This window comes from Cyanistes caeruleus, chromosome 11 (genome assembly GCF_971803275.1).
Source record: "Cyanistes caeruleus chromosome 11, bCyaCae1.hap1.1, whole genome shotgun sequence".
In the NCBI taxonomy this organism is placed as follows: Eukaryota; Metazoa; Chordata; class Aves; order Passeriformes; family Paridae; genus Cyanistes; species Cyanistes caeruleus.
Window position 1 is genome coordinate 5,655,136 of NC_141711.1, and position 26,881 is coordinate 5,682,016.

The 26,881-nt window shown below is 44.6% G+C and overlaps 1 protein-coding gene and 1 long non-coding RNA gene across 6 annotated transcripts in view; one reads left to right on the plus strand and one right to left on the minus strand.

Annotated features, from left to right (window-relative positions):
- Positions 1-9,632, plus strand: part of LOC111934982 (uncharacterized) — a 95,128-nt gene extending 85,496 nt beyond the window's left edge. For both annotated transcript variants that reach the window (XR_015274939.1, XR_015274938.1), the window contains 2 exons: positions 5,341-5,482; positions 7,246-9,632. This is a non-coding gene — a long non-coding RNA (uncharacterized LOC111934982). The remainder of the gene's footprint in view (positions 1-5,340; positions 5,483-7,245) is intronic.
- LOC111934983 (monocarboxylate transporter 2-like) overlaps positions 3,341-26,881 on the minus strand; it is a 41,157-nt gene continuing 17,616 nt past the window's right edge. For 3 of the 4 annotated variants that reach the window (XM_086845804.1, XM_023935164.2, XM_086845805.1), the window contains 3 exons: positions 14,198-14,341; positions 7,708-8,556; positions 3,341-5,277 (listed from right to left, as the gene is read on the minus strand). In XM_086845804.1, coding sequence (XP_086701930.1) covers positions 4,955-5,277; positions 7,708-8,556; positions 14,198-14,341 — 1,316 coding nt within the window. In that variant the 3' untranslated portion in view covers positions 3,341-4,954. Of the gene's footprint in view, positions 5,278-7,707; positions 8,557-14,197; positions 14,342-20,149; positions 20,221-26,881 lie in introns of those variants that run through there. The other variant, XM_023935166.2, reaches the window with a different exon arrangement.

The window sequence follows — 26,881 nt, forward strand, 5'->3', positions numbered from 1 at the left end:
CTCAATAAGCACTTCTTATACATAGTATTAATGGGTGATAGGTAGAGTCTGTGGTTTTTTCACTTAATAATGCATGGAACCTCCTAGATATTCTAAGGATCTCTCCCTGGAGTTGTGCTTTGTGATCACAGGCACAACTAATGGTTGGGACTGATTACATACTGATTAAAACTACCTAAGAATCTCATCTGTCCAGGAAGGAAGTGCCAGGCTCTGCAGCAGGAGGCAAGTGCTTGTCCCTATTTCATTTCAATCATACCCATTCATCTGAAAGACTCTGCTTTGCACATCAAACAGGATCCAGGACTCATAAGGAATCTGATGTGTCAGAATTAGACCTTGAAGCTGACATCTTTGGTGAATTAATATCTTCCCCTTCTTGGAAGCCAATGGATCTGACCAGGAAAGTGTAGAAGCACTTCCTTGTTTGGTGCCTGTCCCAAAGAACAGTGTTCCCATGGGAGGTGGGAGTTTCTTCATGTGACACATTTTGTTGGGATACCTTTGAACCCAGCAGAAAGAAGTCAAAAAAACTCTGGAGAGCCTGTGGGAAGCCTGTGTTTCCCTGTGTCTCTCTTCCCATGGATTTAGTCTGACATGAAAAATGATAAATTCATGGGCTGGGGAGCTGGACCATAGGCTGGACCATTCAGAGATGATGATGCTGCGAGGGTGGGCAGCACCAGCTGAGGTGTTTACACCTTTAGACTGTCAGATACTTTGTCTGAAGTAGATCCACACTTTGGCTCCTAAGGGCAAAGTGTAGGACTCTGTCCTGTGTGTGCATTGAGGGACATCCCTGTCCTTTCCAGCATAAGATACATTGGCAATGGCTCTATTTCCTTCTTATCCTTCCTAAAATCTTCTGGGCTTGTATGCCTTGATAGGTGAGACATAAAACAGACCTGTGTTCACCAAAAGGCTTTGAACTCTACACTGGCCTGCTGGGATTGCCTCCAGCCTCTGCCCCAGCATGGGCTGGGAAACACAAACTCAGCCACCTGCAGGCTTCTGATGGGACAAATGCACAGGCCTTTGCACAAATGTCATCACAGCATCACAGGGTCACACCTTGAGCAGCCAGGGCTCTGCAGGACAAAGGCTGTACAGTGTATAAAAGGGAATTTTGTGATGCAGGGTCTCGACCACAGTGACACACAACACCCCATTTACCCATGGATGTTCATATTTCTGGTGTCAGGATGTGAATGAGCCTCTTTCCAAATCCAAACTAAAGCACAGCAATACTTTAGTGAGTGTCAGAGCAGACAGCAAATCAAATCTGTGTTTCTGAGCTGTGCTGCCATCGTGGGAAGCTTTGCTGACAGTTATGAATGTCACTCATCAAAACGCCCTCACACAGTTCTGATAAGTCTAAATAATACTATTTTATAGACAATGTCACTGTCACTGCAGAGGGCACGAAAGCCATCTTTTAAATTCATTCCAGATGTAATCTGAATGCACCTGTACTGTCTACCAGGCGTTTTCTGAACACAGCCAAATAAATCTGATGTCAGCTGCCATGGGAACTGTCCTTCTGAATAATCTCCTGTGTCATCTAAAATGATTGCATATTTCAAACATAGAGGTTGACACTCCATTTGTTTGTTTGCTTGCTTACTAATTTTTAACATAGTTACAACCATGTTGCCTCTGTTCATTTGTGGTTCCAGACTTCTCAAGTCTCCTTTTGTGTGTTTTGTACTTTCTGGGCATGGTTCATTATTTCTGTTTAAATGATGTTTATGTGCGGGGCAAAGCAGCACCTGGCCCAAGATGTGACGGCAGAAAATGTCCCCTTCTAGTAGCATGGCACTCCATCATGTGGCACAATCACTGCTCCAACATTCTTTTAAAAAGGGAGGAAGCTGTACAAATTTTGCCACACCAAAGTAGTGAAATATTTGAATTCTACCTCCATGCCTTTGAATTTGGAAAGCTAAATATAGAGAGGGTAGAAGTGAGGGGAACTGTAAACAAAAAATGAGTATATGGGATAAATCTAAATCAAATCTGTGGTACTTGTCACACCTCCCCATCAAGCACCACTTTTCTTCTTTTGTGGTTGTTGGGAATGATGGGTCAGCATCCAAATCAGACTCTTGATGAAGTTTGAGCAGCCCTGGAAACAATGGGCAATTGCTTCTAATAAGGTCACAAGCTAATGAAATATGAAAAAAAAGGTCTCATAACTGCACTCCAAAGAAAGTGTTTTCAATCATTCCTGCACATCTGATATCCCAAATATTCCCCATGTGCCTAGCACGCATATTTATGGCACAACACTCACACCTCTTGACTTGCTTACACAGGTGCTTTCCAACCTAAATAAATATGAATATTGTGTTCAATTTGGCACATAAATCACTAAATTAGATGCACAGGCAGCTTCTACTCCAACACAAGAGGCTTTTGTAATGGTTATTTCATATTGCACTCGTCATTTTTAATAACTGAAAACGTTCTTAGGAAAGTTTGAGAGCTTTCCAAGAAAGGATTACAGCTTGAGTCTGCAAGGTGTTGAATTAGTAGGATTTGAGTCAAGGAAGCATTTCTAGTGCTTATAAGTACAGAGTTATTTGGCATTGCTTTGCTGCAGTGATTAGTGGGATGTCATGATCAGAGGTTTGGGTGTAGAGTGGCAGCAGGAGCAGGTAAAAGAGTCAGACCACCCATCACTGAAAACCAGCCATAATCACCAAAATTGTCTTAAAATAATCTGGCTTCCTACCTGACAGAAACAGTGCCATAATCTTAAAAGGCATTGTAAGTTTCTTTGACAGTAGGTTAAATGAAGTAGCTGCCTCATGTTAGAAGAATTCCAAAGCCTTAAAGACCTACTTATCCAATGAAACATTTTTTACCCTCGGGGCAGTTTAACAAAGGCGTCCTTTCCAGAGGATTTTCACAGATAGCTGAGCAGAACGCCTTTTTATTAAAGATTTTATCTGTATTAACAAAGTTTTATGACCTAAAAAGCTTGCTTGGGGTTTCTGAGAGTTGAGGAGCCTGACTATCAGCTCCTGCTGTAAGGACAGCTGGGGATCTGGGTCATTGCACTGAGGATTAATTGATACAACCTGGTGGAAAGGTATGAAAATACCTTGTCAGGTCATTCTGCACTGCTTTCAGTCCCCTGGGCCCACACAACCAGAGCTGTGAGTCAGGCTGGCCCAGACCACCAAAGATGGCAAAGGAATCCAAATCAACAAGAACTTGATGTTGTGACCAAGAGTTGTGTGACCATGTGCACAAAGCCAGGACTGGAAACCCTCTGAGAATAAATTCCTTACTGGATCAAAAGGCTGCATTACACAAACTGGAAAATGCAAACTCATTTGATTTTTTTAAAGTAGTTTTATTAAGTATATGACAGAAGGCACATTGGAAAATATTCACCACCTTCTATTAATGCCTTTTTTAATGAAATATCATAGATATATTTGACAGAAATAAAGGGCATGAAAAACAAGCACTGAAGGCCTAATTATTTCATATAGATTTTGTTTTTTTCAGAAAAATACAAGTTATAACACAAGGCTAAAATTTATGTCCTACTGAAGTCAAAGACCACTATTCTTCAAAGAAACAAAAGAATTCACAGAAAAGGTTTTGTACAAGAAGATATGAATGATCTAATTTTAAGAGTACAGTGTATTTATTAAAGTGTTTTTACAAGCCTTCCTTCATATTGTGTACACAAGTGACAAGAAAATACAGTTCTTCAAAGACAAAACCATGAAAAAATATGATCTGATCACATATGGATAGTGTTGAAGTAAAGAAAAAGGAGAACTAACCTTTGGACTAGTTTTAGCTTTGGATTTGAGTGATCTGCCTGAAAAGTCCTTGTTTTTCATCCAATCAAATCCATGAAATTCCACACAAGTCTGATGATTCAACTGCATGACACCATGCTCAGCATCCATGGCTCTTGGGCAGCAGCTGCTTGGCATAAAATACATCAGAGTGCAGATCTTCCCAGATCAAAATTGCCACCACAGGATGGTAAAGACTCTAAGAGGTCTCAGCTCCACCTCTGCATCTCCAGCCTTGGCAAACTTTACTCAATGCAGCAGGGTGGCACGAGGCCAGCAGTGCCAGCAGCAGGGAGCTGCCCACTCCAGCCCAAACAAGGGGGAGGCAGCTGGGTTTGGAGTCCCTCCAGGATGGATGCAGCTGAAACCAGGTTACAAAAAACACAGCACAAGGTCCCAGCTGTGAGTCAAGTGCTCAAAACCACTAATGCTGAGTGGAGTGAGGCCCACAGTGAGCAGAGTGCACTGCAGAGAGAGCTGTGCACTGCTACCCCTTGTATTCCCTGTTTTCTAGCAAGGCAATACCTGTGCTCAGCAGGGCTTTTAGGTAACTAACTCAAGGCAGAGGGTTCCATTTCAGCTCTGGCACACCTAAGTTTTATTCATTGATGCAATGATGCCCAAAGCTCCTCTGTGCTTCTGTTGTTCATTTGTACAATTAATTAATGGTGGCAACACTTACTGTCTCACCAGGGTGTTGTAAAGAAAAAGCTTACTAGAAATGGTAAGGCATGCAGAAATTGGATAATAAGGACTTTGTAACCCACTAGGAAAACATTTAATTTGCACTGTTTGAATGTAGGACAAGGGTTAAGTTTAAGATTAAATTTCTGCCCTGCACAGACAAAGCACCTGAAGAAGGACTCCTGTCTCATGTCAGCTTCATCCTGGCCTCCTGCAAAACATAACCTTTCCCTTTTCTCTGGGAAATGAGGAATCTAAAGGAAAATCTTGCAGGACCTTTGGTAAGCAAGTGGATACTGCAGTGTCCCAGCATTTTATAAGAATCAGGACCTGTTTCTGTTCTAGTCTTCTCCTACAACAAAGAAGAGGATGCACATGGCAGAGAATAGAGTAAAATTTTAAATCCTAGTATGATTTCACAGCTGGTGCTCACCTGAGCAACCCAGAAGTCATTTCCCATCCTGCCCACAAGAACAGGTATAAACTTCATTTGTGCCATTCATTTCCTTCTTTACTCCTGCTCCCTTCTCTCTCAAAGGTTCTAGCTCAGGCCCATCCTGTGTGGAGTCTTTGTTCCAGTTTTTTTTGTCCTCATTTTCTGTCCTTACAGATTTAGGCTCCTCTTCTTTTGTCTTTCTTTCCTTCTCCTCCTTGGCAAGCATACGATAATTATAATAATTCATGATGAACAGAAAGGTTCCTGCCAGGACCATCACAGATCCACATTTAATGAACATATATTTATAGTCCCCAAAGGTATCAATAAGAATTCCTGTAAAAAAAAATAAAAAAAAAAGGAAATTTAGAGATTAAGGCAAGGGTATTGTGTTTTCAGATCCTGTATATCAAGGAGCACCTTTGTGGCTTTAGGATGAAACATTCTCTGAACTTCTGGTCTCTTCCACAAACACCCAAAGCCTGCAAATCCTGAACAGGTGTTGCACTACACAGCCTGTGGGTAGCTGACATTGGTACAGGTAATGCTCTGATAATTTGCACAATTCAGTAGAAGGGGATAGAACCTACACTGCAAAGTCTGGACTTTTCCAGCACACCTATTTTTTCCATGCTAAACTACTCCTCTGGTCACAGAGCCTGCACAGAGCCTGCAGGCAGCCTTTCCACTGACTCCAATGATCAGCTGCAAGGATGCCCATTTGGCTTGGCAGTCAAAAAGCAGCATCTTTTGGGAAGACTTTCGTGAGAAGGCACCTTCCCACTGTGTCTCATCTCAGGCTCTTGGCATAGACCCTGTGATTTATTCCACCACGGGTCACCCACCAGCATTAGAGGGCACTCAGCTTTTGGTCACAGCTGCCCTTTCTGCAGTTACACTCGTGATCTAAAGAGGAAAGGGCACAGCGTGAAACTGGAAAACATTAGTTCCAGGGAGAGCAAAGATGATGCTGTCAATGTCAGATAATTTCAATGCCAAGACAAATGTGACAGGTTCCTCTCAAAGGTTAATGCCTCTGCTACAGAGTTACAGAGTAATTGAAGGGAGATGGCTTAATTGAAATGTCACCGTTCTCCATTATGTCAAAATGTAATGCAAATCTTATTGGGATTATGATCCTGAGCATTAATTCTCATTTACTGGGCAACACAGACCATTCTTAACATCCCAAATCCTAATAAAGTAAGACCCACTCCTAACCTGGCCTTCACAGTACAGACAATCTTCCCTGAAACTGCCCCATCATCCATCTCTGACGTTTTGGAGTATGTTCTCCTCAAAAGGAGGGACCTTTAATTACTTCCCGATTGACCCTTAATGTTGAAAAGCTGCTGATTAATTATCCCACTGCATTGCACTAACAGGGGTTTTTAATGGTCACCAAATAGATTTCCTGATCACAAAAATAATAATTTTTAACTGGTTTTGGTCAGTATTTTTTCCTGAATCATCCCTAGCTGACTTGGTACACCATTTTCAATGCACTGTGTTTTTCATGCTACTAGTGAAACATCAACCAAATGCTAATTGCAACAATTTTTCCTTTTCTGCTCATCAGGATGACCTAGAGGTCTCCTAAATAGGTTTCAATGAGAGTTTTAATGAGTAGAGTATTGGAAAATTCAACAGTAGGATAGTCTTGCCTCTTCTCCTTTGAGAATAAGATAAAGTCATAAAACACACTGGGAACAATTTACTTAGTTCATTAAAGCAGAACCCTGCAGTAGGTTATTAAAATGCCAAAGAACCAATAAATTTGCTGCTTATTAAAATGGTGGGAAAAACCCTAGAAAACTAATATTACTGATTATTACACAGAACTGTTTTAGCCTCATTAGCAGTCTCTAGTCATTAACTTAATCTCCCACACAGAAAATTGTATAATTCAGAAAATGGACATTTTAAAATTGTATTTTCTTTTGTTTGTCATTAATTAAATAATGAATCTCTAAGCAAGAGGATACAGCTGCTTCTGTCACACTGTATGAGCTACCCAGTAATATAAAGAATTAAACAGCTCTGCAGAATGTGTCATATGAAGCATTACCCAGATTTGAGTTTTGAATCCAGGAAAAGGGTTCAAGCTGCAAAAGGAGCACATGCTATAGAGGGAATATTAAGGTTTTAAAACACAGGAGATCATTGCCCTTACTTAACTTTAGATGACTGAAAGTCCTCCTGGAAACTCAGTATTGTCCACATGGGCAATACTTTGTTGGCTCTGCCTTTTGATATTTCAAACCATGGTATCCAAAATAAATCTTTTTTTAAAATTCTTTTTAGAACAGACTTAAATCCTTCAGCTGCATTAAGATGACTGAAATTCTTTAGTCAGAGCCTTGGAGACAAACAGCAAGGTTTGAGTCAACAAGAGGCTTTCATAGAATTGTTGTGTTTTACTTCAATTGAGGAGGACTCCAGGCTGTTGTAAAAGGAGGAGTCTCCAGGAGGAGCTGTCTGAAACGCAAGGCTCCTGCTGTTGTAGGAAGCCCCACTCTGCTAATTCAGTTCAAGTGTTTGAAGGGATCCAGGATTAAAAGGTGGCTCTCCAAGACTCACTTCAACTGGAGGACTACACAGAAAGGCTGAAAGAGGAAACACTGGAGGAGACATCCTTTGCTGTCCAGTTACTAATGGACAAAAGGTGATCCTGAAGCAGAGAAAGCACATTTAGAATAATTTCCCCCACACTGTGCTTGCAAAAGTCTGAATGCCAGTGGCAGTAGAGGAGGAAAGCACACTCACCTCCTATAGGTGGTCCCAGCAGTATCGTGCAGCACTCGGCGATGGTGACGAGCCCGACGGCGCTCGTGAAGCGGGCAGCTCCCACCAGGTCCATCAGCGTCTCGAAGAGCATGGCACACACCATGCCAAAGGCCAAGCCAAAGAAGCTGGAGTACACAATGAGCCCTGTGTAGCTGGAGGCCAGTGGGCACAGGAGGTGGCAGGCACCGTTGAAAGCAATGGCGAAGCTGAAGAAGTACTGGATCCTTGGCCTCACCCACTTGCTGTTGGCAACGATGCCGGTGGTGGGGCGAGCAACCATGTCCACAATAGCAAGGATGGAAAGCAGGAAAGCAGCTGAATATTCATCGATGCCCGTGTGCTTTGCATAAGGTGCCAGGAAAACGATGGGGGCAAAGAAGCCCAGGAACATGAGCACGTTTCCAATCAGGTAAATCAAGAACCCTCTGTGTTTAAAGAGGGAAAAATCAAGGTACTGATTGATTTTTTCAAAGCAGTCCTTTCCTCCTTCCTCTTCTGCTCTGTTCTCCATGGGTCCATCCTCAGGGATCTTTCCTTTCAGAGCTTCCTTCGCTTCCTCAGTCACCTGGGTTTTGACCAGTGCTGTGCCTGCCCCGATGGGTCTGAAGAGAGCTCCTGCCACACAGCAGTTTAATAAAATCGCCCCAAGAATTAAAAAGCTGCCCCTCCAGCCAAAACTGTCAAAAAGGAATTGGTTGAGAGGTGCCAGGGTGCAAAGCATCACGGGGCTCCCTGCCATAGCAAGGCCATTGGCAATGGGTCTTCTCTTCAAGAAGTATTTCCCTATGATTATCACAGATGGCTGAAGGTTGAGAGCAAGGCCAAATCCTGGAAAACAGGTCAGATAAACAAAGGAAGATTTGAGACCCATTTCTCCTCAGCTCATTGTTTGAGGAAATTGACAGTCAACTGGTTCACTGGTGGCTCTTCATCGCAATAATCTGGATGCAAACGTTGCTCAGGGTGTCTCTGAGTTCTGGCTGCCACATTTGGGTACCCAGAACCCAGAAACACTCTTTCAGTCAGAGAACCCCCTTTCTTTTGCACTGCAAATCTCTTGGGTGGCAAAACTAGCACCAAGAGTTTGCTTCAGAGTGCACCAACCCTATTCCCTCACAGAATGCTGGTGGGTTCTGTCCAGAGGCAGTGGCCTTGCTGAGGGAGAGGATGGATCTGTTTTTAAAAAATGGCAACTCTCAGTTTGAGGAAGGTTGTTTCAGCTTAGACAGTGTCAACCACCAAAGTGTATCCATTCAGGGCTGGCCTCCCTTTCCAAGGGCACCCAACTCTGCTGCCAGGCAGCCAGACCTGCAGAGAAAATCACATCACCCTCCTGAGCCACGACTGATGTGGTGCTGTGAGCAATTCAGGTCTGATGCAAAAGATTAAGAGGTCTGCAAGTACACAGCAAAACATCTACTGAGGATGCTAATTACACAGGACCCTAGAGTGTTTCTTTTAATTAGAATTTATTTTTATTGCATTTAGATATATAAATGCCATTATAAATCTGCTAATTCAGTTGGCCAGCTTTTCCTGCACAGGTGGAATCTGCAGGCAGAAATACCAAATGCTGTGATGGTCTCAGTCTTCTGTGGTTCTGTTTGAGAGCACAGCCATGTAAAACCATGGAATCACAAAATCAATAAGGTTGGAAAAGACCCCCAAGACCATGAAGTCCAACCTTTGACCAATCACCACCTTATGACCTAGACCAGAGCACTGATTGCCACATCCAGCTTTTTCTTGAACAGTTCCAAGGATGGTGAATCCACCACCTCCCCAGGCAGCCCATTCCAATAATCACCTTTTCAGTGAAAAAAAAATCTTCCTGATGTTCAACAATTCTTCCTGATGCCCAACATCAATAATCAATAATTAAACATCAATAATATTTTCAAGCATTTCTTTGACGTGCAGTATTTTCATAAAAAGTTCATTTTTCAGAACTCCATCAAAACGGCATTTAAAAATCATGCCACATATTTTCCACTCCATCATCCAGGAAAGAATGAGCCACATTAGAACAAAGCAGAAATATAATCCTTGAAGTGATTATATCAGAGTACATGAATCCTGAAAATAGGGTCATGCAGATTTTTTCTTGTTCATTAGTCGATATAATTAGTTTGTTTAACTGTGCAGTACATAATTAGGCATATTGCTTTACAGAAGAGAATTTACAAAGGTCAAGGTCCTCAAAATTAATTAAGGAACACTATCATTAGTCACTGATAGAGTAGAATCCAACTGATGCAGCAGAATCCAGCCAATGCTGGATAGCTTCAGTTTAAATGGGTTTGCAAAATTATGATATTTTCCAAGTCTAAAGTTTTGGGCTTTTTTTAATTACTTTGAAGTTTACAACATTAAAAACAAATTGAAATGGCTCCATATTAAAATAAATTTGGATACAAAAACATTCTCAGCATGAACTTTTTTAGATAGTCCATGTCTTAGGCAGGGCACATCTTTGGGAAGTGCAGCCTGCTTGTAATGCATATAGGGCCAAATTCAGTGGTGAGCCGGGAACCACAGAGGAAAACCACAGCCCTGGTTAGAGAACACCCTTGGACAGTGTTGCAATACAGAAATGTATCTTTTTCCACCTGAGAGGATGCAGCACAGCAGGTGAGAGTTTGCATTAATTCCCCATTTCCCAGGCTGGTCATTAAGGGCAGAAATTGAACCATCATTTCCACAGGGTCATTTTTGGTAGGGACACACTACATGTCTTCCAAAGGAGGAAAATCAGACTGGATGCCAGCTACCCACTTAAACAATAATCATCTCTAATTTTTTTTATTATGTGAACATTAATTTACCAGTCAGACAAATCTAATTTAATATTACCTCATGCTCTTCCCATTAATTAAATTTGGAGAGTTTCAAATTGAATAACTGGAATTTCAATTTACTTTAAGCTTTTGGCTGACTTAAGTAGGAAATATTTACATCCATTTTACTGCAGTTTTCAGAAACTACAGCAGCTTTTCCATAGCTGGAATTGTTACTCAATAACCACATTTTCTCCCCAGGGATATGACAGAGAGGTCTGTCAGTGGTGTTGCAAGAGCAGAAGCAAACCTGTGCCAGAGGGAGTGTCCTTTCCTGGATTAAATACATTTCACTCATATTAGAAGGAAATAAGTGATGCTACAGGACTCAGCTGTGTAGTTATTGATCTTGTTCTTACTTTATTGGAAAGGAACAATCAGACCAGGTATTTCAGTGCTCAACATTTACAGCCATGGCAAAGACTCTACTCTCATTAGCCCACATGCCTCACCCAAAATCCCATTTTATTTCATGGCAGTCTAATTGGTGCAGATTGAACTAAACTCTCACCAGTCGTTACTACCTTGCAATTAGCTTTGGAATTTGCTGCTTCTACCTCAGACTTCAGAAGAGGTTGCATGTTGAAACACCTATTCAATGCATCCAGGCTGGCATCTGTCCAGGTGGACAGCTTGCAAACCCCATTTCTTTTTCAAAGAGCTGCAGGGAAACAAATGGGAAGGGGCTGTGGGGTTTCCAGTGCATGCAAAGTGTCATCAAGGACAGAGCAGCCTCCACCAGCAGAGCCTGGCTCCTGCTCTGCATGCAAATGGAAACAGGCATAATCAAGTCAGCAACTGAGATTGCCGTGTCTAATCCCTCCACTGCAAACAGATACTTCCTGCTCTGCTCCTCTGAAGAGATTTCTATTAATATGCCAAAGGCACAGAACTGTAGCAGAGACCTCCTCGTACCAAGACCTTGTTTTTACCTCCATCCCTGTGATTTACATGAGCACAGGCTTTTACATCGGTCTGTTTTCTTTCCAGGCTAGTAGGAAGGAGGCTAGGAAAGTGTGATGTTTACAGGTTGCTCTACAGTTACTGCAAATCCCCTTTAAAAAAGCCTCTCTCCTCGTGCAGCAGCGCTGTCGCAGCCGCGTGATGGGCAGGCGGCTTCATAATTGCCCTTGAATGCTTCCATGTTAGGCCTGACCAGCAAAAATACTTCAAGCTTAATTAGAGGCATCCAGCATGTTAACAGGCTTACAAGCATCTTCCCTTCTCTGTCAAATTAATATTCCTTCCCCAGCACACACCCTGTGCCTGGAGATGATGGGTTATCAGCCAACACCTCACCCACACGGCTGCCCTTGTTCAGCAAGCAGCAGGGAAAGATGCACACAAAAGATGAGCTCTGCTCAGAGGAAACAGCACTGCAGACAAAGAGATGTGGGTGTTTTAGCCCTGTACCTCGGGGATGGCACGAGGGTCACCTGTGAGCACTGCCCACACTGACAGCTCTCTGTGCTGGTGATGGACCAGACTTGCAGACACATTCAGGGACCAAGCAAGAGCTCTATCAATCCCAGGTCCACTGGGGTTATGCACAGAATTCCCTCCTGTCACCTTTTAGCTTTAGAACATCTAAAAACATCTAAAATACCTAGGTGCCTTCCTACAGTCCTGTTTCTTGTCTGAGTCCTTCTGCTCACTAAAATGCATGAAATATTTTTAGCAAAGGATTTATGGTTTCCATATGCTAATCCATCATTAGTCAACTTAGAATCACAGAATGGTTTAGGTTGGAAGGGATTTTGAAACCCATTCCAGCTCCCTTGCCATGGGCACAGACACCTTCCACTATCCCAGGCTGCTCCAAGCCCATCCAGCCTGGCCTTGGACACTTCCAGGGATGGGGCAGCCACAGCTTCTCTGTGCCAGGGCCTCCCAACCCTCACAATAATGAATTCCTTCCTTATATCTAATCTAAACTGCCCTCTGTCAGTTGAAAGTCATTCCCCCTTGTCCTGTCACTTTCCCCCTTTGCCTTCCTAGAGGAAATTTGTTTAGTAGGAAGCTCTGCAAACTTATGCATTAAGAAATATGGGAGACGTTGGTTATTTTTATTTCCCATCACTTTGTTCCTGGAGTCTGTTTCAAGGAATCTGCAAGGTTTATTCATCCAAGAATAACACAGTTTCATTTAATTACAGTGACAGTCCTTAGGAAAAGTAAGGTTTAAAAGAGGGAATCCTACACAGGGATTTATTCACTACTGTACAGAGTTAATAAAGTAATATTGATACAGAAGAACAGGGTGAAAAACTTTCTGTCCAAATTTACTTTCCTAGTGGCTGGTTTTATTGATTTTAAATGTTGAGCTCACATTTTCACATTCAGAAAGCAGCAACACTTAATGCATCTGCAGAGAGATTGGGAACATTCATTAAATCATACACCTGGCAACCTCAAAAGCCAATTTTGAACTCATTGTGTCATGTTTTCAAGCAGATGTCCTAGCTGCACTGGAATAAACTTTGACTGTACCTAATCCAAAATAATAAAACAAAAATACTTACAATTAAGCATCTATACTCACACAGGTGTAGAGCTCTAATCCATCTACCTTTAAAAGCAATAACCTGGCACCTGCAGGCCTTAAAGATGCTGGACTGAGCCTATGCATTATTCTGCTAGAGTTTCCAATATGGAATTTCATATTTCAATACAGGCAGTTCAAATTGGAACTTCAAGAAGGAAACACAGGTTGTTTTTTTTTTTCACAATAAGAAGATTGTTGCCATTTTAAGTCAATTCCAGCAGTTCTTATTTTCAGATAAAGGACTTCCTCACATCACAAGTAAACTGAAGCAAGCCCCTGAAATCTCATCTCGTGTATTTCACAGAGGGAAGATAACACACAGTAAAATAGGAACAAGGGTGCTTTCTTTATAGTCACACTTGTACCCAGAAGGACTTGCCATGCCCAGGGCAGAGCACAATCAACCTGGGTTTGCTTCAGGGGGAGCTGAGGGCACTGATGGCCATTCCCAGCACCTGGCCCAGAGCACGGAGCTGCAGAGAGCACAGCCCTGCCTGGATCCCAGTGCAGAGAGCACAGCCCTGCCTGGATCCCAGTGCAGAGAGCACAGCCCTGCCTGGATCCCAGTGCAGAGAGCACAGCCCTGCCTGGATCCCAGTGCAGAGAGCACAGCCCTGCCTGGATCCCAGTGCAGAGAGCACAGCCCTGCCTGGATCCCAGTGCAGAGAGCACAGCCCTGCCTGGATCCCACTGCAGAGAGCACAGCCCTGCCTGGATCCCACTGCAGAGAGCACAGCCCTGCCTGGATCCCAGTGCAGAGAGCACAGCCCTGCCTGGATCCCAGTGCAGAGAGCACAGCCCTGCCTGGATCCCACTGCAGAGAGCACAGCCCTGCCTGGATCCCACTCGCCGTGTCCAACCGCGCTGGGCACGGAACGTTCACTCTGCTAAAGAGCTCTTTGCTAAAGTTCACCTGCAGCATTGATAAGGAGGGCCTTTGTCCCACCAGATTTTTATCTCACCAGGTTTTTCTCTCACCAGTTTCCCATTGTGTTTGTGCTGGTGCACACACTGCCCAGGTGTGGAAGCCCCAAGCCGTCAGAAGGGAGCCTCTCACGTGGAGGGGAAGGAGATGCTTTGTTCTCACCTGTGATGAAACCCACACAGATGTAGAGCTGCAGGATGCTGGTGCAGAAGGCAGCTGAGATCATCCCCACACCACACAGGAGCCCCCCAAACATGACCACGGGGCGGCTGCCATAGCGGTTCACCAGAATGCTGCTGATGGGACCTGGGGAAAGAGGGCAAAAGGGACCCTGAGGTCACATCTTTCAACAGAAGGCATGTTTGACACAAAACAGGTAAAGCTCTGCAATATCAATGGCCCTGAGTGCTGCTGACAGCTCCTAGGGTGAGTTCAGGGAGAAAATGGAAAAGCAGAGATCTTCCATGTGGAGATGGCAGAATGTCCAATGCCATGGGTGTGTAGTCAGTGACAGCTCCTGCCCCCAGGACTTACAAGTGTCACCTGAGAAGGCAAACAGCAACAACAAATCGTGTGAACACAGGATCCCAGCTGGATCAGGAGCTTCCTGATTTATCATGATGTTAAACTATACACACAAAGTGGTGGCTCATATTGCGAGGCTGATATCACAAACGCTGTTGCATTTTTAATTCCTCTATTTAATGCAATTCCAATACTGCTGACCAGGACCAAAGCTTCAGCAGAACACTGTTAATTAAATCTTAATAGCAGTCCATGCAGGTAGAAAAGATTTGGGATGATGGATTAGCTAGAGCTCAAAAGAACCAGTTTGGACTTGCATTTATGCAAAAAGGAGGTTCAGGGCAGTGCAAAATTATGAAAGAGGGAAATGGCTTGACAAAAACTGTGCACACTAAAACAAAGCATTGAAATCTGAGGAAGTGAGACCAGTAAAAATCAGAGTCATGGTATGATATATATTGGAAGGACTTTGATGGTACCTCAGGACCAACCTGCTCAAAGAAAAGCCAGCTCTGAAGTTAGAACAGACTGAGAAGTCAGAGCTAGAGAAGGCAAGCTGAAGGGCAAAGAGCAGTACAGAAGTCCAAGTCATGAGACGTAAAGAAAAGATTCTGTATTACCCAAAAATCCTAAATCAAAATTCTTCAAAAGTCATACTGGAAATGAAGAAAGGGAATACAGGCAGATTTAATATCTGAACTTACCTGGCTATTTGTGGTGCTACTCATCATACAGTCGTGGTGTTTCAGAGCCCAGTGTTCTTGTTTGCCTTCATTCCTGCCACTTCTCCCACCACCCACACATACAATACTGCAAACAGGTATTTTAAACTCACAGACATCTCTGAAGAGTTTGGCTGTGGGACCTACCTCACCACACAGCCATGGCAGAATATTTATCTTTGGAGATAGCCAGAAATAGCTCCAGAGCTCCAGAGCTCTCTCCAGACCCTGAAAACCACAGCACTCCTGATCACAGGAATGAAACCCAGAAACCACAACACTCCCTCAGCGTGGCTGACAGCATCCAAACGAGTTCTCAGTTGTTATAATGTGCAAGAATAGAAAACAGTAGGTATGGCTGGTTTCATCTGGGCAATGAAGCCCATAGAAATACTTTCCACCAGATGTGTGAAGTCAAAATACTCATAAATGAAATGCACACAAGCACAGTCTCAACAACATCCCTGTAACTGTGATCTGGTCCCATCAAATGCACCATTCAATTAGAATTTCTCTGTGTGTATAATTACATGGAGAGTTTTTCTGCTAATCCTGTAACTGGATTCACACACATGCATCCTTTTCCTGAAAGGAGCACTAGAGAATTCAGTGAGAAGTTCTGTGGAAAGGGATACATATTTCAGATTAGTGAGAAAGAGACTCCCTCCTGTCTGAGTTTCCCCTGGTTGGGGCCTGCACTTGCACCATGCTTGAGCTGGTCTCAGCACATCCTGTAATTCAATAGATCAAGCCAGTGTTCTCAGAAAGGCACCAACATATTCATCTGCAGCCTAAGGGCATCCAATTCTTCCATTTTTCAATTTTCCACATGTCCGCATTTCTGCAGAATCAATCTAATTACTCAGCTAAGAAAATGTGGTTTCAATTACCTTCACCCACTGGCAGAGGGCTTCCACCCTATAGGATACTGGGCCATGGAGCAAAGCATTTCAAGCCCACAATATTCCTAAGGCTCCTCTCCTGCTCTGACCTGGGACAGCCACCATGGAGAGAAGCCCCTGACGTGAGAGGAAAACCAGGACTGCTCACATATGTCCCACTCTCTCAGCATCCAGCTTAGGAGGAAGGAAATGAGGATTATTGTATTGGCTTCACCCATCAGGAAGGATGGGTTTGGACCATGACAGCAGATAATGAACTGGAAGGGACTGAGAGTAGGAAACATTCACCCAGCTATCAGGACAGCCCAGGGAAGAGGCTGAAGCAGAGGGAAATAAATGTTTGTATCCCAACTACTGGCTTTACAAATGAGAGCAGCCTTTGTGTGTCCTTGGGGACACTCCATGTGTGCTGTGTCCTCAGCCACATCCCAGCTACACAGCAAGCACTTATTAAGCCAGGAGAATGAAACTTTTCACCTTTCTTGTTGTGTGTGATCTCTCAGCAATGTTTTACAGGAGGTCTGTGTGACCTTCAGCAAACAGCCTTCATCTGCTGCAACCAGAACTATCAGTTTTACAACAGGAAAATCAGACCCATGTTTGCCAGCCTGGATGGGAGAGCTGTGCTCTCAAGGGCATCACCTGCCTGGGCTGGACTGAGCTCACAGGGAACTGTGACAAAATTCAGAAGCACAGAAGCCTTTCTCCTTCACAGCCTGAAAGAGTCCAGACCCAGCAGGAAAACCTTGACTTTCATGAGACACCAAAAAATCCAACCCAGAGCCTCAAATAGTTGGGAAACCAAATTTCCTTGAGTTGCTGCTCAAAGGCTGAAGGGTTTGTCACAGTCCTGAGCAGACCTTTCAAAGGCATTGAAGCAAATGCAAAATCACATCCCCAAAATTACTTCCACTTAAGTCATTTGTACCTACAGAAACATCCACAGGCTTTAGCTGAGCAGCCTTTCAAAATCTGTCCCATCTCTGTGCAGAAAGTGGCACATGCAATCTGTCACATTTGGGATCTGGGCACTCTTCAGCTGCCAGCCCTGCCAGCCTGGGCAGGTGACAGAGCACACACAGACCCCTCACCCTGCCCAGGTGTCCACAGCAATCAGCATCACACCCAGCAGCTCTGAGTGCACCCTCCTGCCCTGCTCTGCCCCATGCCACCTGCAGGGTATTCCTTGAGGGGAAAAAGTTCATTAAACATCAAACATTAGATAAGTTTACCAGCAGCATTGTGGGGTAGCTTCAGAAAACATTAAATAGCTCAAGTTGGGGAGGAGGACTGGAGAAGAGGGAACACAAAGCCAGCACTGCAGTTGTGGGAAATGAGAAACACAATTACTGCTATGCTTGCAGCTATTGCACAAATTAAAAGCGTGACAGGCCCTGGCAGCACGGTGGAATTGAAAAGCAGGACCTGTCATTTACCAGTTATTCAGCTGGCATGGAAAGAATAAAGATACTGTATATTACCACAGAGAAAGCATTTACGGTAACAGTGTGTGCAGCTTGGATCCCAAGACCCCTTTAGCTGCTAAAACCTGCCTGGTGAAACGAGCAGGAACCACAGGCTCCCTGTCCTGGCATCCAAATGAAGCCATTGCTCCCTCCTGCAAGGAGAAGCTAAGAGGAGTCAGGGTGATTTTTGCTTCTTAATTTACAGCATCAGGTGAGAAGAGGGCAAGGGAAACAGCTGGCAAAGCTCTCAGAAAGCTGCCATTTACCCAGCTTGACCTTGCAGGAGCAGCCACACAAACGCTGTGCAAGTCCCTGAAAAGTCAGGGTGAGGAGCAAAAGCCATCCCAGCTGCTGAGAATGTCCCTGGTGTGCTGAGGCTGCTCAGGGAGCAGGGCAGTCAGGGCTGTCCCCACCACCAGCACAGCACTGCAACTCCTCATGATGAAATTAGAAGCATCATTTAATTAACCCCTTGCACCCCAGTTCATTCCAGTGACAAGAATGCTGACATTAGGGTGGTGTTTCGGTGCAGGAAGGGATGGCATTCCCTCCCAACCACCCAGCCACATGGCAGCCCCTTCCATGACCCAGTGACTTCCTCCCTTCCAATGAACTTCCAGCCATGGCCATCTTTTGTCATCCACTGCAGGGGGACAGCACAGGACAGCAGAGGACACGGTGGGGATGCTGTGCCTCCTCTGGCTCACAGGGACACTCTCCATCGTCTCCATCAGCCCATGGTAAGAGCAAGGAATGCCTGCTCAGAAGCACTGCACTTTACACCCCAAACCCTTGCAGAGCTTGGTTGAGGCTTCCACTTCTGCCTGCAGTAAAACTCTGCAGCCTGGAGAGCAACAATTTGCACCAAATATCCCCAAAAGATGCAGCTGGGATCATGGAGCCCCTGGATGACTGATGAAATATATTAGCCCATATAAATCATTCTGGTTTAGTGCCTGTCCTGTTTAAAGCCTCTCTTTTCTCATACCTGTGGCAGGTTTCCATTCTTTGTTAGCTGGTACATGAAAGGCCGTGTCAAAGAGGCTGCTCTTGGTGGCAAGAGAAACACAGAGACTCACCAGTGGGGAATGCAGCAAGCCTGAACTCATTTGTTAGCTTGTCCAATTACTTTTCACCTTGAGTTTTGTGTTTGCAGAAGTGAAAAGGACCCTGAAGAGGAGACTGTAAAACCATAAAGAAAAAGCAAAATACCCTGGACTCTCCTCTCTTCTCCTCCACAAAGCCAGGCCACCTTGTCATTCATTCTTTTTGAGTCACTGAACTATGATCCAGAGAGGATCATAATGCAGAGCTGGCATATAACAAGAAATATCAATCCAGACTGGCTTAAACTCTTGCAAGTATGACAGTGCTCAAAAACTAGACACCTGAATTGCCTTCCTGTTTTCCTCAGCAAGCCTTATGAATTTTTTATGAGCTGCAATACTTCCAGTGCCGGTGTGAAACACTGATGTATTTCTATTAGGGACTAAAACATTCTTCTCTCCCATACCTCTGACCCTGTGTGTATATATATCCCTTATTTGTAAGGTTTGGTTTGTCATTTTTATTTTTTTTTAACTTAACCTGGTACTAATAGTAACAGTGTTCCTCCTTTCTGGAGGAACTTGTGCTGGATGAATTTCTGCTGCAATATTTCTCTGCAGGGCTTTCAGATAAGCAGCTAAGAGCTGAGGCCCTGAAAATCTGTAACCCAGAGGCTTCCAGCAACATGGGTTCTTTTCCAGGTTTCACAACACTGACCTTCTGACAGTGTAAAGTGGCACAGAGCCAGTGCAAATGTTCTAGGTCTGCTGGTCAGACCATTTGATGGCCACACAGGCGATAAAACAACAACACTAAAATGCTCAACTGCCCAGACCACAGGGCTGGAAGGTTTGAGATCCCCACTGCCCCAATGGCTGGGGCTGCAGCTCAGCTCTTCCTGCTTTTGCACAGTGATGAGTGGCTCTAAAGAGCTGCTCCTGCACAGGGACATTGGTCAGCACCAAAAGAACTGCCCAGATAGTTAATATTTTCCATACTATTGTGAAAATACAAATAGGAGCTCAGCATGCCATGATTGCCACTGCCTGTGGGGAGTCACTGGGGACATAAGAAGGAGTGCAACGTACTCAGAGGAGAGGGAAAGGGGGGGAAATCGTTTATACTAATGGAACAAAGTCTATTACTACACCAGTAGTAAAACAACGACAGGAGCAGGCCTGCAATTTCCTCAGTAATAATCTCATTCCCTCTGTGGAATAACAACACTGCCTTGGGCTTCATAATTTATCCACCAGGGTAGCAGCCCATGGTAACAGAGCAACCTCCTCATTACCCCCCAAAGGAAAGCAAGTGTCCCCACGTTATTAACGTGCTGCCAGAACCCAGCAGCCTCTGGAGACAGGGGGCACACACAGCCTGAAAGGGAGGCAGCCTGAGAAAACACGGGGCCCAGCTGCAAACCTGGGGGGAAAGGGATGAGAGGGTTAAAACCTGCAGCCTTTCACTCCTTGTCATGCCAGAAGAAGCTTGGATAGCTCATGCTTTTAAGTGTTTGTGGCACCAGGGTGTGGAGAACTGCTGCTCACCCTTGGTAACTGAGCCCTGCTCCTGCTTGCTCCACGTCACTGGAGAATAACTGGTGGTACCTGCTCATAATGAAGCCTAATAATTATCAGCCTCACCTGCATGGGCTGAGGAACCCACAGACACCAACCCTTCCTCAGGATGGCCACACACCCAGGCCAAGTGGCAGCGAGCACACGCCCCAGCTGACAGCCACAGTCTCAAATACTCCTCTGCCAGACCTGACAGAGCAGCTTCCAAAGACCTGTCCACACCTAAATCACCCTGATGCCTTCTATTAGTGCTACTTTGCATTGCAAATAATCGATTTTAAATAAGGGGGCTAAAATCCAGCACATGCCACAGCAGCTTCAACAGCTAACCTGGCCCCAGAGATGCTGCATTTGCTTCCACACAGGTGAAGAAAACAGCTCATTTTAGGGGATAATGGCTGCAGCTTCAGCACAAACCCTGTGAGGTGTGCATAAGCCAAGCATGGGAGAAACTGTCTGGACACACATTATTCACTCATCAAACTGGTCAGTCCTGTGCTGCTGGGTCTCCTGGGCAGGACTGGCACTGTATTCAGCTGGGAAGGTAGTGAGGGAAAGGATCCACTGCAGCAGCCAGGCTGCAGCAATCCTCCCTCCCCTGCACCCCAGGCATGCCCTTGGGAACACAGGGACCCTGACCTCCCATCAGAAATACTTACATTTGCCACAGCAGCAACCTGATGGAAAAAAAAACAAAAAAAAAAAAAAAAAAAAACAAAAAAAAAAAAAAAAAGAAAGAAAGAAGAAGAAAAACAAAGCAGACAAGACCCAAGCTTCAGAAAGACGAAGTGTTCTCTTCCTAATCCAGCAGTCTTATCTGATCAGTGCTCTGGCATTTCAATTTCCAGATAACCCAGCTTGGATGCTGCTCCTGGGGGGCACGGAGGAGCCACAGGCCAGCAGCTCCCAAACTGGGGCTGTGGCCAAGGTCCTTCATGTCACTTCATGTTTAGGCAATTTAATAACCTCTTCTGCAAAGGGACAGCACTCAGTGGTTTCCCCAGCTGCAGGTTTGGATCTCACCACGCAGCAGATCACAGCTGCTCACCTCCACAAGGTCATGACATCACAGTGTTTGAGCTGCTCTCCCAGATTTCTTTAGCTTCCTTTTGCCTGGCCAGGACCGCTGGCTTTGATCCCTTCCACCCCTGGAAGCCCAGCTGCAGAACAGGAGTTCCCTGTGCAGCTGGAACATCCATTCCTGGAGGAACATGCTGCTCCAAAAGCAGCCCTGGGAAGCCCTGCATGACTTGACCAAGAGATCACTGGAGAGCCCATCCAGGGGCAGAAGAGCTGCAATGCTCTGGGGGAAGAACCTTTCACATGTTTGAATTCCACTTGTTGGGAATGGATTATAACTTACTCCTTAGCTTAACACCATTAACAAGCCCCCAGCCAAAACTCTTCCTTCTTCCTAGTTCTTTTTAATCTTGGTTTTTATTAAGTCTATCACAACTCTTGCTGCTGCCTGGTGACCTTGGTAGCTCCATTGAAGGGCAAAATGATAAAGCTTTGTGACCAAGTCCACCAACACAGAAATATTTCACCTGAACCTATAGTGCTATTATTGCTCTTAAGTAGAACAGAGCTATTTAAAAAATAAAAAATACAAGCCCATACGTGGTGACCTTGCAGAGCTGGAGTGCTCTCTGAGAGTCAGAAGTATATGAATCTGCAGCACCATTCATTACAGAAATCAAACTATTCCTCATCCAGCTTTCTTATCAAAACCTAGGATTCTAATGGTGCTGCTACCCCAGGGGTTGCCCCTGCATGGGAAGATGTCTTGTTCCCACAGCATGGGGGGGCTGATTGAGGGGGACTCCAAGAGGAGGGGAGGGTAAGGAAAAAGGTGAATCCAGCATCAGGCAGCTCCAGGGAGCACCTGCCAGGGCCTGGGCCAGGACAGCAGGATGCTGGATATCCACAGCACTCTCAATAAACAGAATAATCCTCCTCCTTTTGTTTCAGCCTCCACAAAACACCCAGGTGGAAAAGCACATGCCTAGGGAAATCCTGGTGAAAGCCCCACTGGAGAGTGAATGTTTGTTGAACCAGCAGTAGAGAGAGCTGACACAGGAGAACATAACCTTGTCCTTGAAAAAACCCACCTCCCTCCTGTGCCTCAGTTTCCCCTTGTAGTGCTTCACAGCTATTTGAGAGCAACTGAGATGGGTGGAGGGCCCTGGGTGGGGTCTTCTGGAGGCAGAGAAGGTTTTGACAGAGTCTGGACCAGAGCAGGAGAGAACATTGGCAGTTTTGATTAAGTTAAAAGCTGCAGAATCCAACTCATTATTAATATAGCTTTACACCACTGCATGTTGTAAGGTGCTTTCTAAACCTGTCACTGCAATTTATCATGCTAGCAGTATAATAAAATACAGCTATAAAAATTTGGATTAAATGTTCAAGGTCAGTGGTGGACTTTCAGCTTCCCTATCTCTTCCTTGCTGCTTTAGCAGATGCTCTATTAAGCACTTACAAGCTCTGGGAGAAAGTTTTTTAGGATAAAAGATTTAGTTGTGGAGCATTTCTGGAATTAAATCTTCAGGTAATTTGATCTTCACCAAATTACAAACCAGTATATAACAAGGTTGGTATCAGGTGGAGTCTTTTTCACCAAAAACAGTCTCATTTTTCTTGTATTGGCAAAATGTGGCTCTCTGATGCTGTCTTTGTAAAATAGACAGATGGCAATTCCTTAATTTTAATGGAAATTTGGATGTGTTAGAGCAGTGCCCTGGAGATTTTAGGGAGAGTTTTACAGCAGGTTATAGCAAGACTGAGACAAGACTCCACTGCAGCACATTCTGAATAAAAACAACGCATGGTGCTGATGCCATGAGCCTGAGCTTTTTATGTATTAAAGGGCAACAGAAGCAGCAGATATTTACACCTACAAGCTGTATACAAACATGCACAGCAATCACAAAAGAGTGAAATTCTTCAAAATTACTAAAAAGGAGCTCTGATGTCCCCTGGTGTAGCCCCAGCTATTGGAGCTGAGCAGCTGAAATGACTCTGCAGGAGGATCTGCATTCTGAGCTCCCCTTGGATGATTCCTGCTATTCCATTATAAAGATGAAGGAAGCATTTGGTCACACACTCACCATTAAAAAAAATTTAAAAAAGAAAATGCAGATGCTGTCCTAGAATTAAATTGTTCTCTCTATTCTGGCACATGTGCCAGGAGGCTGGCTCGTTGTTCAAGCTCTAACAGTTGGCCATGATAAAATATATTACTTCTTCCCACGATCCTTACCTGTCTTACAGCCTTACAGGAGACCATAAGGGCTACAAGAACATTACTGCTATTAAATTAGTGGCATCACTATTTCTTATTTTTAGTGTTTGACTGTTTCCCCTGATGCTGAATAGGGCAACTAATTTACTAGCAAATTAATACTGCTTATCTTTTCTTTCCTGAGAGCTCCACTGCCTCCTGCTTTCCCTGGCTAATGGCTATCCCCAGGGACACGTCTGTGGCCTAGCCTGAAATGTGTCAGCCTTAAAAGTGGGACAAGGGCAGCTCAGTTGTGTGAACCTGGCACCACCACACAGCCCAAATCAGGAGGTACAAAGGCCAAAGGCTTTTGGCTTTGCAATGAAACTGCTTCCTAAATAAAACTCATCCCTGTACGTGAGGCAAAACCTGGGGAATCTTGGTCTTGTGTTGGCACAGCAAATAGTGCCCAAGAAGGCAGCTTGCAGAAAGCAGCCCTGCCCAGGGCATCTGGCAGCATGATGGGTACCCTGTGGAGCTCCACATTTCGGGACATTTGCTGTGTCCTCTTCACCCCCAGAGCCTGTTACCTGGGTGCTCAGGTGCAGCTGAAAGCACCTTTAGGGAAGGATGATGCCATGGCCCTTGGTCCCTTATAGATCAGAGAATCATTAATGTTGGAAAAGACCTCTGAGATCATTGATCAGATCCTTTTTCCTTTTTTTTTTTTTTCCCATACATCAAAGATTCTGCTCTGTAATACCTTTCTCATTTGAGATAAGAAATGAGGTCTTCACCCATGACAAGAAAAATGAGAAAAGTAGAAACATTGTAAAACAAATCCTTCTTTATCAGATTGATAGGGCTTCAGCCTGTGGGATTTGGTCAGGGAAAAGCAATGTTCCCTCATGCTCCTCACTCTCAAACCTCCCAGTGTGCCCTCTGCAATTGGAAATGTGGAATTGCTGAACAGGAGCTCGCTGGCAAGAGCTACAAGTACCCCATCATAAAGCCCAGGCTATCCACTTTACTGCACAGTAATCTGTTTTACTACTGGTATTATAGTGACAGAATTGTTTTCTGCAACCTAGTTCAGATTAAGAAACTGGGGGGATAAGACACATTAACTTCTGTAATATATATTGCCAGAGCCTCAGCTGGTATAAAACAGCTTCCTGGGGGAATTCAGCAGAAAGTGAAGGGCAGAAACAGTCCTGGCTGCTGATTTTCAGTTTTAGTCTGAAAAACTAGAACTCCTTTGGTGCTACAAGCAAAGCCTCAGGTGGTCACTGTAAATCTGCATCCATGCTGTCAAAATCAACACAGTTTCTCCAGTGGAGATCTGGGTTAGTTCATGTATTTTCAGAAAATAAGTTTCATTTGCATTATTTATGAGATGTAAACACGAGCTCTGTTACAGTGTAAGCAGCATAGTCCAAAAACAAGTCCTTAGACCAACGAGAACAAGGAAACAAGGCACTGTGTCAACAAAAGCTGTGGTCAGTGAAAACATTGGCCTCTGCCAGGGTACTGGGCAGCTCCTAGGGCTGGAGGGAGCTGGGATGGGTCAGTCCTCACAGGGATTTCCCTCCACAGCCCATCCCTGACAGCAGCAAATGCCCTGCTGTCCCCTCCAGCCCCCCAGGGACATGTGTCTGATGCTTCATGCAGGAGATGCTCAGTGGAATTGCATCACCTGCACCTCCACACAGCCTGACCATTCTGCCCCACGTGGGAAAGGAAGGGAAGGGATGGAGGTGCTGTGGCAATAATCATCTGGTTTGGTAGCTCTGCTATTTACTCAGGAGTATGTTGAAACCTCGGTGTTTTTAGAATTTCTTGTTTTGGGAAGATTAGCAAAAATCCAGTGTTAATCTGTTCTTTAGCTTTTCAGCAGAGTAAATCAAGCCTTGCATCCTCACAGTTCTAACTGTGCTGCCTCAGAGCAAAATCTGGCCAGCTCAGAGGAGCTGTCCTTTAGTGAGAATTTCCAAATCACTGGAATCATTCAGCTCTGATGTTAAATGCCCAGTCAATCAAAGCAGAGGTGTTAAATACACTCGGGCACCCGTGTTCCATTGACTCCACGCCTTGTCTGCAGCCACTGAGCCACCCAGCACCTCAGCTGGGGTCACAGGGAGGATCCAGCAGGCATCATTCTTACTCCAGAGCAGAGGAGGGGAGGACTGGTAACTGCACATAACTGAGCAGCTGCGAGGCAAGTGATTGCACAAAGGTACAGTCACCTGCAATTGAGTTGTATCATCCCCCACAGCACTGTGTAATAGCATTAGGGAGGGCAAAGTTAAAGCTCCTGCAAAAAGGCAGGAGATGTTCAGTTAATTGGGATAAAAGTCCACTGCAACATCCCAGGTACAGAGCACACAGCACTGATTGGAACACTTGGAGAGACAGAGAAGAAGGTGGGTTGGAAAAGGAGCAGCTGGAAGGAGGCAGAGGCAATCAAAGCAGAGTTTCACCTGCTCCAGCACCAGCTCATTGGCCATGAGCTGAACCCCAAGAGGCTCAAGCTCCCCATCTGAATCCCTGTGAGCAACTTGAGGTGCTGCCAGGGGCAGGGTTAATCTGCAGAGCTTGTTCCTCACTTGGTCATCGTCAGGCACAAAGCATCTCTTCCATACCACAGGAAAGGACAACATTTTTTCTTTGGAAAAAATGAAAAAAGAGCTGAAAACAATTCACAGAGGCATCCAGGGAGGCCACAGGTAAATACTTTGGCATATTTATTGCAGTTAAATGGGACAGCCAATGGGACAAGCGAGGGAATTTCTCTTTCCAAATAACTGCTTGGGTTCTGCCCTCTAAGTGCTCCATTTGTGGGTTCTTGTACAGGAGCTCAGCTTTTGCAGAGCTGTAGGACCAAGTCTGGGTTACAACAGGGTGGATTACAATAGGTTCTGACTCAAGCCTTGCTTCCACCTTACAAACTTTATTTTCATTAGCAACTGTGCTTTTTAAAAAGCACTACAGTGCACTATTAAGGAAATAAGAAAAAAAAAAAAACCCTTTGTAAAAACAAAGATTATTTTCAGGATCTCTTTAATAGACAGGATAAATATTGATGAAGCTTCCTGCAATTGCAGAGTGTGGGTTCCTGTCCACCTCCAGCTGAAGATTTAATCAGCCCATGTATTTCATTCAGTCATGAAAGTGATATTGAAATAATAAAAAAGAGCAAAGTTACATGCACTGCTTTACAACTGATAAGAACGACTGGCGATTTCATTGCTGTGATTATCAACTGCCACAATAAACAAGCAGCTATTTCATTTATTATTCTACTCCACACCCCCCTCTGGCTGGAACCCAGACCTAGTTATTTCACACCAGACTATTCTCAGGGCTTTTCCCTTGATGCCCATA